The sequence below is a fragment of the Erythrolamprus reginae genome, chromosome 7 (genome assembly GCF_031021105.1).
Source record: "Erythrolamprus reginae isolate rEryReg1 chromosome 7, rEryReg1.hap1, whole genome shotgun sequence".
Taxonomy (NCBI): Eukaryota; Metazoa; Chordata; class Lepidosauria; order Squamata; family Dipsadidae; genus Erythrolamprus; species Erythrolamprus reginae.
In genome coordinates, this window is record NC_091956.1 from 67,033,300 (window position 1) to 67,052,895 (window position 19,596).

The 19,596-nt window shown below is 36.6% G+C and overlaps 1 protein-coding gene across 1 annotated transcript in view; it reads right to left on the bottom strand.

Moving 5' to 3' along the window:
* The window catches only part of SLC7A11 (solute carrier family 7 member 11), a 76,731-nt gene that overhangs the window by 11,608 nt on the left and 45,527 nt on the right, over positions 1–19,596 (bottom strand). The window contains exons 7-9 of the mRNA XM_070756636.1: positions 2,748–2,871; positions 2,446–2,549; positions 1,755–1,851 (exon numbers count right to left, since the gene is read on the bottom strand). Coding sequence (XP_070612737.1) covers positions 1,755–1,851; positions 2,446–2,549; positions 2,748–2,871 — 325 coding nt within the window. The remainder of the gene's footprint in view (positions 1–1,754; positions 1,852–2,445; positions 2,550–2,747; positions 2,872–19,596) is intronic.

Sequence of the window (19,596 nt, forward strand, 5' to 3'; positions counted from 1 at the left end):
CGGCCCCGGCCCTCTGGAATCAATTTTCCCCGGAGATTAGAATGGCCCCCACCCTCCTTGTCTTTCGCAAATTACTTAAGACCCACCTATATCGCCAGGCATGGGGGAACTAAGACATCTCCCCCAGGCTTACTATATTTCATGTTTGATGTGCATGTGCTATATGGCTTTTAATTGTTGAGGTTTTTATATATTTTATTATTAGATTTGTTCCATTGTTATACTGTTTTTATTACTGTTGTGAGCCGCCCCGAGTCTTCGGAGAGGGGCGGCATACAAATCTAATAAATTGAATTGAATTGAATTTACTGAACTTGATCAAATCATCCCAAAGGAGACTGGTTGAGTGTGAATGCAGCTCATACTATTCAGGACCCAAGGCTACTCCTCCGAATTCATGAAAAATGAAATTGATGCCAGATAAGATTGCAAAATTCTATCTTTGTCATGTCTCATATGCTGCCCATATGGAATCCAAACCTCAGTAAATTTGTCAAATTAAATTTTACAAAGTTGCCAAATTATTCAGTGGCCTGTAGATGGTTCTTATTTGTCACTTTCTAATAGAGAGTAAATCATACTAAAATGACTGATGAGGCACAGACTAATGATGTAAAGGACAGAAATATTTACTTTCAGTGAAGGGCTACCAAAATTTTACCACCATACTGTGGGCGTGGCTTATGCAGGACGCCCTGCATTTTCTTTAATATCTTTCAGTGCAAATTGGGTGCTCTGGGGTAGAGCTCCATTTTCGCTACCCCACTGTGTCCGTCCCCCCTGTCTGAGCAGCAGCCCACCCCTGTTTACTGTCCTAATCACTGCAACATACATTTGGATGTGAGTTTATACCCATGTCCATTTCCGATCTCTCTCCACTGACTGGCAATGAATAATTAATTTTATAATATTATATTGTTTCTACAATAAGATGTCATACAATGGATATAAGAGCATCTGACCCTATTCAGTCAATTCACTCTCTCGTTATACAGTCATGAAAGATGTTTGTGCTGCAACCTGATTAACTTATATACATGTAAGTGCTTATTAAATTGAACTATTTAATTAGTGAAAGTGTATTAGTGAAAGGTTAAGGCTATGCAGCTTGACAGGACTTTTGTATTGTTCAATGGATTTGATAGTTATGACAGTGAGAAAGCAGTATGTATCCCTCCACTTTATCCAATTGCAAGTTCTGTAATACATTTAAATGGCCATCAATAAAATTGTGGCCCTTTAGCCAATGCGCCATCTCATTTCAGCACTGCAGATTGGTCATATATAAAAAAGGCAGTTATCTACATATGTATATAAATTACCTAGAATTAGCACCATGAAAGGCGGGATAATACTGTTTATTTATCACTGCTGTTTACATTTTTCTTCAGATTGTTTAGAATGTAACTTCAGATCTTCAAAAGCAGCACATTAGCATATAGCCTGCCTTTCGAATTTCACTGGTCTTCCTCCTATCTAGGAAGAGTCATTCCTCTGAGAGTTTAACTAATCTCTCATTCAACCTTCAAATAAAATACTGCAGTCTGATTTAAGTGCTAGCCTGTGAGAGTTAAGGGCAACTAGCAGAAAGTTCTTGAATACATCATCTCATTATTTATTTTCCACCCCTCCAAACAGAGTGAAACAGAAATAAATAACCACATTTCAAGTAGTGTTTAAGTTACATTTGAATGCTTTCGAGCAGGACCATGTTATACAGTGTTGATAAAGAGCCATTTGTTTATATGATTTACCAAAACAATGACAGCTGGTAGAGGAGTGTGCTTGCGAACATGAATCATGGAGAGAATTTCTGGAAGGTGACCCTCACGGGATGCAACGTAGAACATCCTGATGGGAAAATAAATTTGGACAGCTTTTAAAGATGCTCATTACCAAGATTAATTGAAGCAGTTCACCAGAGATGCAGAATACATCCAAAGTTATCCTCAATAGTACTATTAGTTTCTATGCAAGGCAAGCATCAGAAGCTGAATTAAAGAATTTTAGAAAACAAAATTAGAAGCTTATGGGGGGAAAACTTTTAAAACCTATTTTGAACCAACATCTTTGTCAGCTTTCCAAAACAGGAATAGTTGAGTGCTGCTTTATTTTACTTTTGCAGATAATTTATACAAGTATCAGTGAAATTGTACCAGGCAATAAGAACAACAACAATAATAATGGAATCTATTTAAAATAGATTTTGTGCATTATTATACATTTATATATAAGACATATATATTAGACTGTGTTCAGTGTTGACTAAATACCAAAGAAAAGTATAATATTCTCTATGTATTTATTCAGTTTTAAGATGGTCAGTGATACTTACATATGAAAAAATAAATCTGGTAAGTATGCATGTGTGTACACACATATACAGAATATTTCTATGTTCCATTCACTTTTACTTTATCTTTCATTAACAAAAGAATAACTTACCTTGAAACTGCAAATATACCACCATTCATAGATCCAAAGCAAGAAAGTGCAACAAAAACAGGAACAGCTAAGGAAAAATTTCCCAGTAGACGTTCAGAAAAAGTCTAACAAAAACAAACAAACAAAAACATTACTAATGTATATATTCTTTAATATTAAAATATAGATCCTAAATTCAGTTCTTCCTTTATAGTCAAAGGATTTATTTTCAATATTTATTTATTATTATTTATTAATTGGACTTATATGCAATATATTATAATGCTTCCTAATTTCCGATATGTATTTTTACCACAACTTACCACTGCCACTGCCTTGGAGGTTAAGATATCCTCAGGGCTGAGAGTTGTAAAATAGGCCACATTAGTTAAGACGTAGCCAAGTGTGACAATAACCATTGATGAGCAAATGGCGAGTGGCACATTTCTGAAAAACAGAAAGAAATTGGGCATTATCCATCTGCACATAAAATTAAATCAATTTGTTTAGGAAATATATATGATTCATATCACTTTCATTGTCACTACTGATTTTATACAAAAGATAAATCTTGTTACATGAAACTGATTGCTTACAATATTGTACTTCAGGTCAGAGTAACTTATCTCTTGTGTTATAAATAATTCCTAACTAGGTAGATTGCAAACAGTAGGCAAGTGATGCCCCATCGCTGTTTGCAAAGTCTGAATCATGATACCTCCGTTGTTTACACTAAAAAAGATAACTATTTTAGGCCAACATTGTAAGCAAGATTTACAGCCAAGGCATTTATTATTCAAACAGAAATGTTGACAATTGGAATTATCTTCACCACTTTCTAATTTACAATTGCATAAAATTTGTTTGAGCCAGTGGGATACACTATATTCTGAGCCATTCTGGAGAATTGTCATCAAATTGTAACTTAACATATACAGGGTTATTCAAAAAGAATGAACCAATTTAATGACGCGTTGCTTCCGTTCTCAAGCATCATCATGTAATGAGTCAGTGACCATTTGAAAGAGGCGTTATCTAAGTTTTAAATGGCTGCCACAGGGATTATGTGTCATTCTTCAGGCAACATTTAGTTGTTTGTTTATGATCAACTTTGTTTGTGATATGCTGATATGCGCCTGGGAGGAATTTTCTTATTGCATTGATATTGCCCATCCTGTATGTTGAGATCAAAGTGGACCATGGGTTTTTCCTTAGGCAAAGCAGTGATAGATGGAAATCTGGAAAATTCAAGATACATTGTCACCAGAGATCTGAAGCAGAGATGGGAATCAGCAGGTTCTGACCACTTCTGAAAGACCGGTAGTGGAAATTTTGAGTAGTTCAGAGCAGTGTTCTCTCTAATTTTTTGGGGGGTGGGCAGAAAAGTATAGTGTCTGAGCGGCAGTCCCTTTGGGACTGGGCAGCACAGAAATATTAAATAAATAACTGAATGAATGAATGAATGAATGAATGAATGAATGAATGAATGAATGAATAAAAACAAACAAACAAACAAATAAAAAACCCACCCTGTTTTGCCTCAGAGAATTTCAAAATAAAATACTGTACTGTGTGTCTATAACAGTGAGCTCATAATAGGGCAACTCTATCAATATCAAAATGCCACTTAAATAGTTGAGCTAGTTTCAAACTAGATTTTGATTTTCTTTCTCTCTTCCTTACTCCCATTCTTTTTCTTTCTCTTTTCCTTCCTCTCTTTTTTCTATCTGTTTCTCTCTCTTCCTCTCTTCCTCTCTCTCTCCTTCCCTCTCACTCTTTCCCTCTCGGCTTCTGGGCAGGTTTGGAAAACTCTGAGTTGATGATGATTTTTAAGTGAGCGATTGCTCACTGCTCAGCTTAGAGGGAACTATGGTTCAGAGATATTTAACTTCTGCTTCCCCAGTACCAGCTGATCAGGAGGAAATGGGGATTTTGCAGTAACCTTCCCCTGAGTGGGATAGGAATGGAGATTTTACTGTATCCTTACTCTGCCACACCCACCCACCGAGCCACGCACACAAAACCAATAGTAAAAAAAAAAAAGAATCCCACTACTGATCTGAATATAACTTATTCAAATAAGGAATTACAATTTGACAAGTTTTTTTGTGAACATCAGTATTTCACAGGTAGATATTACAAGACATTATTATCTTAAGAGACAAAAGGGAATGTAACTGGAAATGTTTCCAAACAAATGGAATCCTAGCCTCTTATTTTTGAAATGAATAAATTAATTTCCGAGTCTTCGGAGAGGGGCGGCATACAAATCCAAATAATAAATAAATAAATAAATATATGAAATCTTTGAAAGAAGGCTAAATGATACATTTAAATAAACTTTTTCAGGCATAACATGCCCCCATTTTAATGGCTCAGAAGGGTGACAATGACATTTTAAAAACAAGTTGATATCAATCAACCATTAGAACTTTTCTTTAGCCTGATCTTGCAATTCAACAAATTCACAGTCAGTGTTGTCTTGCTTCTTAGCAAATTTTGGGTTTTATATTTCACACACACCTGGCTGTAGTCACCCTACCAAATCCTGTAATTAAAACATAATTATTACAATTCACACCACAAGAGCTAGCCTTTAATAATGGCATAATTACACCTTTAGAATTGTTAAATTACAATCTGATTGAGAGAGAGCAGGAAAAGCAAATGTTATACCTCCTTACTTGTCCTAACTGGTAATTTTTCCCTTCTTCCTCCAACTTGCTATAATAAAATTCTAGCTAGATCCAGCAGTAGATGAATAAGGATAAATAACTGAAGAGTTTGATACATACAAAAGCTTTCATATCCTAGATCAGGGGTCTCCAACATTGGCAACTTTAACACTTGTGGACTTCAACTCCCAGAATTTCTCAGCCAGCAAAGGTTTGCTGGCTGATGAATTTTGTGAGTTGAAGTCCACAAGTCTTAAAGTTGCCAAGATTAGAGGACCCTGCCCTAGGGAGCTTGGGTAGATATGGTGAGTACTGAGAATGGAAAGGCTGATAAATAGGTAACTTAACCCTAGCCCTGTTTTTCAGAGATTAGAACAACCATAATATTATTCAATCATTTTCAGCTTAGCACGTAGGCTTCTTGAGTGAGTAGTAAATATTCACTTGCCTGTAAAATACTCTTTGGAGATCTCACAACAAATCCAATACAATATGTTGAAATATTTCACTTGAAAAAAACAAAAGAAAAATGGCTATAAAATATATTTTTACTCCATTAGTTAAAAATTAGCCCCCTATTCAAGAGAATCCAGATTCAAGAATCACCTTTTTCCTGGATATGTATCCGCTTTCCAGTTTAGTACTTAATAACATTTTACTTTTATCTATGGAGATTCTCAGCCATCATCATGATTGTCCCAAAGGTGCATTTTTAAAGAGGCAACTAGAGTTTGTTTTTTCTCTGAAGATGTTTCACTTCTAATCCAAGAAACTTCTTCAGCAATCTTCCTCAGCTGAAGAAGCTTCTTGGATGAGAAGTAAAACATTTTCAAAGAAATATCAGAAACTCCAATTGACTCTTGAAAAAGCACCTTTGGGATTGCTATTTATCATCACTCTCATCCAGTAAATTTACTAAGGCTTTTGAAATGAGTGGCACCATTTCCACTTTAAAAGGTGTAATCAGTGGTTCTCAACCTTTCTAATGCCGCGATCCCTTAATACAGTTCCTCATGTTGTGGTGACCCCCAAACATAAGTCTAACACCAATTCTCCCAACAGAGCTTTAAGCTGATTGGCAGGAATGTCAGAGGGACATTCCCACTGGTCGTATTCTAGAAATATGTTCCAAGGCACCAGAATAGAAGCTTAAGTTTCTGACACCATCGGAAATTTATCTTTTTTCATGCTCTTAGGCGACTCCTGTGAAACAGTCATTCAACCACACCCCCAAAGGGGTAGCGACCCCCAGGTTGAGAACCACTGGGCTAACATAACCCAAATATTAACAGGCATCAAGCTGGTCACATATACTCTTATTCCAAAGTAGTACTGCAGATAAATAGAGCCCAAATACATTTGAAGTCAAATGAGGCTTTAGCTTTCAGAGCTGAATACTTTTTCTGTCCATATGCTATCACTAAATTTGTCCATCTTCAAGACACATGTCTACTGATCATTTGATAGCAATAGCCACTTAAAGTTTAATAAGGCTCTCCTTTTAGTTTCATCATCACAGGCCCTGTGCTCTGCATTGACAGTATTTTTTAAAATCCAAGGTATATCTTGTTTATAAATTAATGTACTCTTTTATAAAACCAAATGTAAATATATAATCCAACCAGAAAGCATGAATGAATCTGGGAGGTGAAATATTGTCATCTTATGCTAAGTTGCATTCCCTTTGAGGACAATACAAATAATAATGATAAAAATAGGTTGCTACTATACACTGTCATTGGACAAATGGGTCACTATCAAACAGGAAAAAATAGTGAAAAACTGTATGACTCAAAATGCCCTTTGAAAATAACATTGAGAATCTGAATGAAGAAGATCGCTACCGATTGATAGGTATCCTTTAAGCTGACAACATCAAGCACACTGAAGTCAAGGGAAAGGATTAGAACTGAATGTACCATTAAAAGAGTAAAGAGAATCTAAAAGTTCAAACTCAGTGGAAGAAATATTATGCAATTAACACTTGGGCAATTCACGTCATTAGATACACTACTAGAATAGAAAGCAGAACTAAAAGTGCTGGATAGGAAAACCAGAAAAATAATGACAATGAATTATGCCTTTATCTACGTAGTTATATTGACACACTCTACTTTCAGAGGAAAATAGGTAGGCAGAGAATGTTGCAAGTATATCAAAGATTTGCAAAGTAAAAAGGGCATTGGAAAAACATCTGATGGTTAGTAAAGACAATGCACTGAACCAGGCAAGGGTTCCCCATCACCAACGCTACTAGTGCGCTCCTGGTGAATGGCGTGAGAAGATGGGAACCTGTCAGCATGAGATTCAGCTTCTGTGCATGCAAAGACACTCAGGTGTGTGAGATTTTGCTGATTTTCGGCTATTTCTTTGCTTCCACGCATGCGCAGAAGCAAAAAATGCAAAAAATTGGCAGAATCTCATGCACAAGAGCATCCTCATGTGAAATCTGACTTCCTGCGCATGTGCAGAAGCCAAATCTCACAAGGGCATGCGTGCCCACCTGCCACTCATGCAGAGCTGCATGTGCAACTCTATGTCTGCTACTAATCTATAGAGTGGCCCGTATTGGCAGGAAAACTGGAAAAACCGAACTGGCCTATATAAAAGACCTATCCTATCCTATCCTACCACCTTAACCTCTGAAAACTGATTCCCATTCATAAAAACTAAATCTAAAATATTCTCCCCTCTAGTCGGTGTCTTAACCAGCTGTGCCAGAGCTGCTACTGTAAGGGCCTCTACTATATTCTTACTTTTTCATGTAAGGGCCCTGGGAATATTCCAGTCAATGTCAGCCATGTTGACAAAGACTAAGAACAGAAAAAAATTAGAAAGAGACAGAGGTGCCAATTCTGGTTGCACAAGAAAAAATGCATAAGAGCCAGAACTGAGAAGACAATGGCAAATAGCAAGTGCTGCCTCTCAAAGATGCTGAAGAAATAGTGGATCACCTGATTAGCTGCTGCAAAAAGATTCCATAGACTGACTTCAAACAACAGCACAACAAAGTAGCAACTGTTATGCCGGGCTTCACATTACAAGCCCCCAATTAAGTCCAAAGGAGAAATTCAAACACACACGTTTGTAAAGTAAACAAAGTTGGTTTATGAAAAAGAAAATACTGTCCAAAAACGCACTTTTAATCAGCCAAAGTGCTCTCCCACACACAACAAGCCTTGAATGCTGTGAAAAACGTAAAACAAAAACAAAGCAGATATAAAGCAGCTGTGAAGACGTCACAGCCACCCCCCTTCAAGAGTCCTCACACTTAAACTTAACTGTGAATTGTTCCACAATGTCCTTGTAATTCCTGAATCCGTTCACAAAAGTCTTTGTAACCACAATTCTCTTTCTCTCGAAACTAATAAACTCCCACGCCAAGAGGCAACAATGGTGGCAATTTATCAGCAGCCCCATTAGCCTAATTGCCCCAGCCACATGTGTTCTCCCTTATTTCCTATAATACTTGCGCAGTTGTTCTTTCCTTGAAATCAACCTGCATCTGTGAACATCTATGAACCTAAGGATGATAATGATGATGGTGGTGGTGGTTCACTAATGGGGGAATTAGCTAATGGGCTGCCTGTAATTACCTCCTCCGTTGATTCTACTTCTCTAGAATCTTCCCCTGACACAGACGCTTCGCCGTCGGAAGCTGTTGGCAGTAAAACCGGCCTCTGATAATGTGAATATTCTCCCACATCAACCCCCACAGTCCTTGGAGGAGGAGCTGGCCCAGAGCCAACCATAACAGCAACAATGGAAGAAATACCATTTGCCTGAAAGCAAGAACTGTTGGGACCATCAAATACAGACAATAAATAAGCTAAAGTGCTCTGGGACTTTAGAATTTAAACGGACACAAATATGGCACATAACACCTCAGATTTAACCAAAAAAAAGTCTGGGTAGTGGATGTGACAGTACTTGGAGATGGCAGAATAGAAAAGAAAGAGCTGGAGGACAAAGACCTTCAAATTTACACTCATTGTAGACATTGGGCTTCACAGCCATTTGTACTACTCATGTGAACCACAAGACACAGATAAACCTCAGTGGCTTCAACAACTCTCTAAAAGATGCAAATGAGTATGATTTTTTTCCCTTCCCCATCATCTAATCAGAGCTGAAGAAGCTTCTTGGATGAGAAGCGAAATGTCTTCAAAGAAAAACCACAAAGTCCAGTTGCCTCTTGTAAAAGCATCTTTGAGACCTCCAATAGAAATGGAAAACCTGTGGCAATATAAAGGAATAGCAATAAGCATCTTGGGTGCTTATCCCAGCGACCAGTTAGGTCCCACAGAGTTGGCCTTCTCCGGGTCCCACCAACTAAACAATGTCATCTGGCAGGACCCGGGGAAGAGCCTTCTCTGTGTTGGCCCTGACACTCTGGAACCAGCTCCCACCAGAGATTAGGATTGCCCCCACCTCTTTGCTTTTCGCAAACTTCTTAAAACCCACCTCTGCCGTCAGGCCTGGGGGAATTGAGACATCTCCCCCAGGCCTATATAGTTTATGCATGGTATGTTTGTGTGTATGTCTTGCTTTTAAATAAGGAGTTTTTAGATATTTTTAAATATTAGATTTGTTGTACATTGTTTTTATTATTGCTGTGAGCCGCCCCGAGTCTACGGAGAGGGGCGGCATACAAATCGAATCAAATCAAATCAAACAAACAAATAAATAAAACAACTGGAGCACCACTGGCATTGACAAAAACAACACCAGTCAATTGCAAGAGGCAGCTTTATTCTAAACAGCTAATAAACTTGAGACTATACCTTTAACATAATTGAACATCAAGTATCTACCTGTCCCAAGCCTTTGGAAAGACTTGATAGGTGGATAAAAATGCTAACTCCAGTCTGAACATCTGTCTGCCTATGTGACAAACTATAATAGTAATAATAATAATAACTAGCATGTACTGTTCATTACCTTGCTGAAAGCTTTGCACTCTCCATTATCCTAGAAGCCTCTAGCAGAATAAGAGATTTTTCTGTCATCCCCCCCAGTACAATTGGCCCCTTAGGGAACTGCAATCCATTAGCATGTAACACCAGCAAGTGTTACTTGTTAGTTGATGCTTGCAGTGACAAGAGTTCACATAGAGCAAAGAAACACTATATGAAATATCTGGTTTAATGATTCCAGCAATAAGGTATTCAATCCATAGCCATTTTTAACTCAAAAGTTAGATTTTTTTGCTATCACTGTGCAACACATAAGGCCACAGTTCACTTCTTTTGCTACACTGCCATCTAACTCTTTGAAACAGAAACACAATTTCATTCTCTGAGGCAGTAAATTAGGTTTTTTGCTATAAATTAATTGGCACATCTAAACTTCATATATTGATATGGCTATTGAAATTAAGAAGCCCTTTTCTATTGAATGACTCCTAAATGAATTACAGTGGTCCCTCGATTTTCGCGGCTTCGAACTTCGCGAAAAGTCTATACCACAGTTTTTCAGTAATATTAATTAAAAAATACTTTGCAATTTTTTTCCCTATACCACAGTTTTCCCCGACCAATGATGTCATACGTCATCGCCAAACTTTCGTCCGCCTTTAATAAACATTTTTTTAAATAAACTTTAATAAATAAACATGGCAAGTAATAATCTAAATGGTTGCTAAGGGAATGAGAAATTGCAGTTTAGGGGTTAAAAGTGTTAAGGGATGGCTTGTGATATTGTTCATAGCCAAAAATAGTGTATTTGCTTCCGTGTCTCTACTTTGCAGAAATTCGACTTTCGCGGGAGGTCTCGAAACGCATCCCCCGCAAAAATCAAGGGAACACTGTATTCATAAAGTCTTGTTTGAAAATGGAAAATCTCCAAAATACATAATAAGAAAGAGACCTGTATTTTATTAATATTAAAAATTGGAAAAATTAGAAAAATCTTTTCTAAGCTGTAAATTAAAAGGTGATGAGAAGAATGGTGAGAAATAAAAAAAATCTAGAATTGAAGAAGTATATATGGAATTCTTTTTATGAAAGGCACAAAGACTTAAAAGTTAGGATTATCAAACTGAAAGTCCACGTCAAGAAAAGTTCACTGATTTCAATGTGATTTGCAATTATTTTCAACTTAAATGCACTGAAGTTTCCAAAATCCTTAATGTATGTTTTCTGTAATAATTTTGCACATTTTTCTTATTATTTAGATATATATGCCACAAATTATGTTCATATAGGTATTACATATATATTTTTCATATGAGAAATGTATTGAGAAATAATCATGGCCTTATACAATTGAGCCCAACATTTCTGTTATTAAGTGTTCTGTCTGGGTCCCCCCAGACGCCAACACCAACCAAAAAGAGTAGCCAGACACACTGGTAAAAAGCAGAGGCAGTTTATATAATTCAAAGCAAACACAGGTAACAAAAACTGTTCTTACAGACAGGAACACTATGAAGCTTCACAGAGGTTTCACGAAGGCCAGGCAATAAAACAGGATTCTTGCTGGCAAAAACAACGCTGGAGATAATAAAACCCATGCCACCCCCAAGTCTTCCAGACTTCTAGGCCACAAGCCAAGATCAGAGACGCCAAGAATCGAAGCAAGGTCACAGGACTCCCAATTGATAACTCTCCACAAGACTGTAAGGGCGGGCCTGCCTTTTCAACCCTGCTGAGGAGAACCACACCCAAACCCAGCTGTTGCCAATTCAGGGATGGAAATACCTTTCTAATTGGCCCCGTCTTTGAGCTGCACGTGGCTGCCTCATGTCTATTATAGCCTGTGCGTCTTCATCCAATGAATCCAGGCTGGGGAGAGGGCCCCCCGGGGGGTCTCAGGCTGCTCTCCCTCCTCCTCTTCCTGACGTTCCTCTCCCCCGTCTGCCTGGTCCTCCCCCTCCTGTTCACTGTCCTCCTCCTCTGGGCATGGATCCAGCAGAGATCCAGCCAGTCCCTGAGGAGCCTCAGGCTGAATCACAACATTAAGTAAAATATTTGTGGAGTTTTGCTCCATTTTATGACCTTACTTGCTACAGTTGTTAAGTGAATCACTGTAATTGTTAAGTGAGTAATATACTTGCTAAATGAATTTTCCCATTGATTTTGCTGGTCAGAAGGTTGCAAAAGAGAATCACGTGACTCCTGGACATTGCAGCCATTATACATATGAGTCACTTGCCAAGTGTCTGAATTTTGATCATGTGATCAAGAGGATGCTGCAACAGTCGTATGTGTGAAAACTGTCATAAATCACTTTTTTTAATGCCATTGTAACTTTGAACGGTCACTCTTTTATTTAATAAACTGCTGTAACTTGAGCATTGCCTGTATAGATATCAGCATTGCCTGATAACCATGGTAAATATTTGCAAGGGATCCCCTACAGCCAAAGGTGGGCTACTGTCCGGATGGGGGGGGGGTGTAGCGAAAATGGAGCTCCACCCTAGAGCGCCCAATTTGCACTGAAGGATGTTGAAAGAAAATGCAGGACGTCCTGCATAAGCCACGCCCACAGAGTGGTAGTAAACATTTTGGTAGCCCTTCACTGCCTACAGCTCAACAAATATTAATAGATTAGGAGTATACAATTTAGAAATGTATCTGTGTGGTGCGCTTCTCTTACAGAGATACACAAGAACTGTTGCTCAATTCCTATAAAGTATTAAAGACAGAATGAGCCTGGGATTTTTTTTTGTTTGTTTGTTTTTTGAGATTAGTTACAAGTTGAATCCTTCTGAATTTGTGGTTCCTATATGATGACTCAACTGTGACATAGAAACACAAGCCGGTGGTATTATTTCAAAGCATTGCAAAATAAAACCAGGGAGACAACCAGTGCATTAATAATAAATTTCCCAAGTTTGTTATATAGCATAAACATCTACCACTTATCATTAGGAAATAACACTTCAAGACTCATCAAGAATCACCTCTCACCAGTGTTTGCAAAATACCCTGCATTTTAAGATAATTGAAGCGTGGAAAAATATACAAACAATATGTACTATTTTGTACTGTCATCAATGCTGTAAATAACAACTAACTGCAGGAACCCTAAAGTCAACAAGGGCTTTAAGTGTTGAAGGAAAACAATAGCTGTTCTGCTGCCTGCCAGAACAGTCACAAGCTGTTGCAGATAATAACCCAATGCCGGTATTACAGCAGTTTGAAACATAGGCTAATGAATATAGGAAATACTAATATTATTATAAAAAAATTAATTGAAGAAATGATAGTATATATCATAAGACAAAAACCATTATTTCCTCTTATATGCTAAAGTAATATAATTTATTTGATAGTACTCTCAACTACTGCCCCCCGCGGATATCAGATAGGATGAGATTTCAGTAAGATAAGCACTTATCATTTGAATGAACAAGTGCTCCTTCACCTACAAATATCTTAGTTCCAAACTATTAAAAATGTAAGGGCCATCTACTCTTTGTTAAACTCTGTTTCTAAGGCATGTTTACTAATACAGTATTTTTTATAACTTGTTAATACCTGTGTGTAATGTAATTCTTATAGACTATAGTATAGTCCATAAGAATTACAGTACAGTACAGTACAGTACAGTACAGTCTAGTCTAGTCTAGTCTAGTCTAGTCTAGTCTAGTCTAGTCTAGTCTAGTCTGGAGGACAGAAGGAAAAGGGGGGACATGATCGAAACATTTAAATATGTTAAAGGATTAAATAAGGTCCAGGAGGGAAGTGTTTTTAATAGGAAAGTGAACACAAGAACAAGGGGACACAATCTGAAGTTAGTTGGGGGAAAGATCAAAAACAACATGAGAAAATATTATTTTACTGAAAGAGTAGTAGATCCTTGGAACAAACTTCCAGCAGACGTGGTAGATAAATCCACAGTAACTGAATTTAAACATGCCTGGGATAAACATATATCCATCCTAAGATAAAATACAGAAAATAATATAAGGGTAGACTAGATGGACCATGAGGTCTTTTTCTGCCGTCAGACTTCTATGTTTCTACGTTTCTAATATGTAACATATCTGAGGGAGTCTAAGTAGACATAAAAATAAAATAACAGAAATTATTGTTACTGAAGGTAGAACAGCTCATTTGCAAGTCATTGTTCCATGCAACACATATGTAAACAAACATCAACTTGAATCACATGTAACACTTATTTTAGATGTTTGGACTACTTCAGCAATATCGGATGCTCACTATCAAGCAGAAGAAGATGGACTTGCTAGTCTTCTTCTTGTTTGTGGTTTATCATATTTATGAAGCAGCAGAAAACTACTCTACTTCATATATTTGGTACAAAACTTTATGGTACAAAATGGTACCAAATTTTATGACACTTGTATTTTATTTTATTTATTTATTTATTTATTAGATTTTTATGCCGCCCTTCTCCTTAGACTCAGGGCAGCTTACAACATGTTAACAATAGCACTTTTTAAACAGAGCCAGCATATTGCCCCCACAATCCGAGTCCTCATTTTGTTGGCTGTCTATATTTCTTATATATTTTCTATTCCTAACTCTTTTATTACTGCAGTATTAAAAATCCCTGAAAATAGCTAAGCAATAGAACCATACTTTCATTTAATGTCGACATTGCAACATCAGCCAAGATGCTGTAGAAACTCATGGCATCTGATGAATGGTAACTCATACCATGCATCTAATTCAACTTCTATTTTCTAATTTTCTATTTTTGCTTTAAAATAATAGAAAATTATCTGACAATAGCCAGCTAAAAATACTATCATGGAAATCACTGCATATAAATATAAACCAGCTGTTCTAAATTTGTTGCTGAAGAAGTCTTTAATGCAATCCAAATTAAATTGAGGAAGTTTGTTCAAAGAAAATGCAGGTTTCCACCGTATTTTTCATTCGTGAAATGAAAAGTCCTTTCATTTTGAATTACTTTCATTCAAAAGTTCCACCCAACTTTTCACTTCATCAAGTTCATTATTACAACTTGGTATCTTTACTCAAGTAAAAGTAAAGAAGTAATTTATGGCATAGACAAACGTAGTATTTTCATCATAACTATACTTAAAATAAATATAGAATTTGTCTCTCAACTCATCAAAATATAATCTGGCAGCCAATAAGGGAAATAGACTGGAAGAATAATCTTGAAGAGCTGCAATCAAGATAGTGGTCAGAAGAAAAATATTTGAGTCAAGGCATAAATGTAATATTTGAAAATATCTCACACTTGACCTTCCCTGGTTTTCTTCAAGGTAAAAGAAGGGAGAGAGTGACACATTAAAACAGGCAAGATTTCTAGTGACTGTAATCTTATAATAAAAAGTATACTAGCGTTTATAACCTTGATTTCCCAGTCTGTATCTTACTCAAAAGCCTGACAATGGATATACTTTGTTTCTGTTAATTTTCATTTTGGTTTTTCTGTCGTTGGCTTTGTTCTTAGACTGTCAAGATATTAAAGGCACTTAACAATGAAAATAAACACTTTTATATGCTGATGCTATTGTGGCTATTATTTATAATTATGCAAAATCATTATTAAAATTTATTGAGGTTATATGGTTTATACAGTATTGTTCTGCCTGACGGGTCCAGGAATTAAGGGTCCAGGAAAGAAGGTTAGACACATACGGGCAGTGATAAACAGCAAAATTGTATTAAACACAAAAGGAAACACTAAACAAAATGTCCTTATTCTTCAGGAGTAAAACACAGTTCTAGGCGAAAGTTCAGATAGATACAAAGTGCATGTGGAGCGAAAAGGCAACCAAATACAAAGCTCACATAGCAGCATAGTTCCAGGAGTTCTCTGAATTCACGTGGCACGATAAAAGCAGTGATTCACAGGTTTCCCAATGCCCACTTGCCTGACAATGCTGGGTTGAATCCAAACGCACAGAGCAACGATCTCAAAACAGGTAACAGCAAAGCCACCCAAACGACACAGATAAACGTCCACGGTTTGCCTCTGCCTCCGTTCCCTTTTGTAACTGTAGCCCTCATTATGGGGAGCACACCCAACCCTCAGTCTGTGAACCACACCCAAACACAGGTGACACCATAATCACCATTGATAATCCCTTAATTGAGCCCTACGTTGCATTGCTCTATGGCTACGCTTATTGATTATCTGTTCGGCATTCGAATCCAAAGAAGAGAGGCCATTCAATGGGCTGCCTGCCAAGTTCCCTGGGCTGTCTGCCAAATCCTCTGGGCTGTCTGCCAAGTTTTCCTGGCTGTCAGCCAGACTTTCACAATCGCTCTGTGCCGCATCTCTCACATAGGTGGGAGCAGCAGCCGGCCCAGGCCCAAACACAACAAGTATTAGGCTTGAATGAGCCTAATTTGTTACTTTTGAGATCAATTACATCTATAAATAACTCTAAAATAGTAAGGTTTACAATATGCACAGGCAGTCATGATCCCAACTAACGAACACCCCAAAAAACCAAAACTCAGCGGCTAAATTCTTCTTCTAAGAACATAATTATTGTGTACATCATATCGGTTCGATCAAATGGAAAACCAACTCTAAATGTTTACTGCGGTTTCAGCATAGTTAAAATAGGAAATAACTCCCTCCCCAAAATTCATGTTAGCCAACCCTGCTCTTCTGTTCGGGTCGTATGTGACCCGAAGCCAAGTTTGATTACCTGTAAAAAAAAATTCCTGCATATCTGAAACTTGAAATTTCATGACTTTTCATCATTTCAGGGGTTCTCTCTATGAGAATTTTTTTTGGGGGGGGTGGGGGGTTTCTTTCTTGCTGAAAAACAAAAAGTCACACTTTTTCTGTTCCCGGGTCACCCTGACCCAGACCGAAAACTCTTCATTTGAAGTGCTTATGTTTGGTCAATTTGAATACTTTTTTCACTTGGAAAGTAGTCTGAACATTTCTGCACACAATGATATGAAAATTGAACTGAAAATAATTATGCATATTGCTTTAATTTGGTTATAAAAGGCAGACCTCCACCCATTTTTCTGATTTTTTTTCAATTTATAGATAGTTCAGCTTGCAAAATGTGTTCAATTTTATTAAAGTTGGTGTGGGATTGGTAGTTTGAACATTTCTGAATATAAGAAAAATATAAATGAACTGAAAGAAATGATTCTTATTGTTTTTTTAAAATCAGAAATAAGCCCTCCCCCCCCCCCCTGGCTGCTTGCAACCATTTTCACTTTTTATTTTTTTATGCTCCAAATCCGAAATATTCTTTAAAACTTAGGCATTCATTTACTCAATTTAACAATGCTGATCATCATAAAAATATTTGTGGGGGCTAATTTTTTTCTGGGGGGAAAAAAAGTCACGTTGACTCTGTTCGGGTCATATAGACCCGGACCAAAATGATTTTTTTTAGGTACTTGAATTTGGTCTTTTTGAAAGACCAAATTGCATTTTGCAAGCAAAACTATCCATACATTGAAAAATATTTCACAAAAACGGGGGGGCACACATTATATCAGCAAAATAAACCAATAAGATTTACTTTTTTCATTTCAATTTTCATTTCAATGTGTGCAGAAATGTTCAAACTTGTTTCCAAGTGAAAAAAGCTTTCAAAAAGACCAAATATAAGCACTTCAAATGAAGGGTTTTCGGTCCGGGTCAGGGTGACCCGGGAACATAAGATTAGGGAGTTTTTCTGAACAGAATAGCAGGGTTAAGTTAATTGGTGGGCTTTCCAGGCACTCCTCCCCATATCTATCCACCACCTCTAGAGATGACTTTGGTTCCCAATATGATGACTATGTTTTGTCTGCCAATGCATTTCATCCTCCTTTCCTTTCCTTTCTCTGTGTGGCAACTGAGGAATAGAAAAATGGCTTCTGCAAGGTTTGATTCAAGGTTGACACAGACATTATAAAGTACCTTGGTTTATCCTTTTCTAGAATATGCCAAGTATGTTGAATAAAAATGTTTAAACGAACAAGTGAAATTTCAGTAGACATATGTCTATACCTTCCATTAAGTATTTGGGGCACAATTAAAATTATCAAAATGAGCATTTCCTCAAGATTAATGCCATATTATAAGAGGAAATCCAATGTAAATTCTAATTAGATACTTTACAGAGATAGGTAAGCTAATGAGAATTTTTTTTATTGCTGGCTAAAGCCTGTAGAATGACTTTGGCCAAATTGAGGTTACCTTAAAATGATGATAACTGCAGTATACAAATATTCAGCTGTATCACTAGATTTTTATTTTAACATTTTTATTAGATTCCTTATTATTATTATTCCTCCTTTTGGGCCCATTTGAGAACAAGTGTGTAATATGTCTAAGTTTTGACAAATGTCAGTTCCAGGTATACGAATAAGAGATTTTAATTTCCTGCTTTGAAAGTTGCAAGGCACGTATGCTTATTAATAGATAAGCAATTATATTTTAATGCCTATCACCTGATAAACTGATGCTGAAAGATAACACAAATGTAAAAAAAACCATTGAAGACATTTCATTGGAAAGCTTAGATTACAAGGCATCAACATTTAAAATCAATTAATTTTTAATTATGTTTTTGGAGGACTGTATCTTGAATCTGACTTACTTGCAATATCATCTTTGACTATATATAATTGAAACAGGCAATAGCAATGGCCCAGACATAGCAACCAATCATTTTGGAAATGTTATTCTGCATCTTCTTGAAATGGTTAACAGACTAATTTAAGATGCACTCGTTCATGTGTGCATCTCACTCCCTTCCCATATTTCTCAACTTTAAACCATTTTTAGTATTACAATTTATTGTTTTAGTGTTTCATATCATTGTCTTAATCGATTGTAAACTCCTAGATGGGTGAGATGGGTGGTATATATGAGTTTAATAAATGGATAAATCAACGTCCACAATGTCTTCAATTTTAGGATTTTTATCAAATGTAAATGTATTCTTAAATAGAAACCCACATTTCAATTTTATAAGTAAAAAGTAAAATCACAGTATTAACTGTATATTGAATTGTGGAATGAAAAATTGGAATATCTAGTTTTAGTGGATCCAAATATTGAGGAATATGAAACAAACATGGAAGTAGTTCATCCAACAATAGTATTCTGACTTTATCAAACACTCTCAGATAGTATTTAAACATTGATAAAAATTAAATTCTTCTTTATGATGGCATATTATGTTCTAATAATGTGGAGTTGTCCAGTAATCGCCTTATTTGAATTTCAAAACACTACATAAAATTCTGGGAGAAAATATTATGGTTAAGAATCTTAATGTAATGTAATTTGCATGATATTGCTAAACATAATTTTTTTCATTCCATAAAAAACTTTTCTGCATAAAACCTAGAATATGACAAACAGGATAAATGTATGTAACTAAAAATGAATTTAGTTGAAGTAATGGATCTAGGATATTTGTTTCAGAGATGGGATTCAGCCAGTTCTGAATATTTCTGGAGAACCGGCAAATACTACTTCTGACTGTCCCTGCCTCCATCTATTCTGTTTTCCAAATCCCAGCTCATCAGGAGGAAATGGAGACTTTGCAGTAACCTTCCCCTGGAGTGAGGAGGGA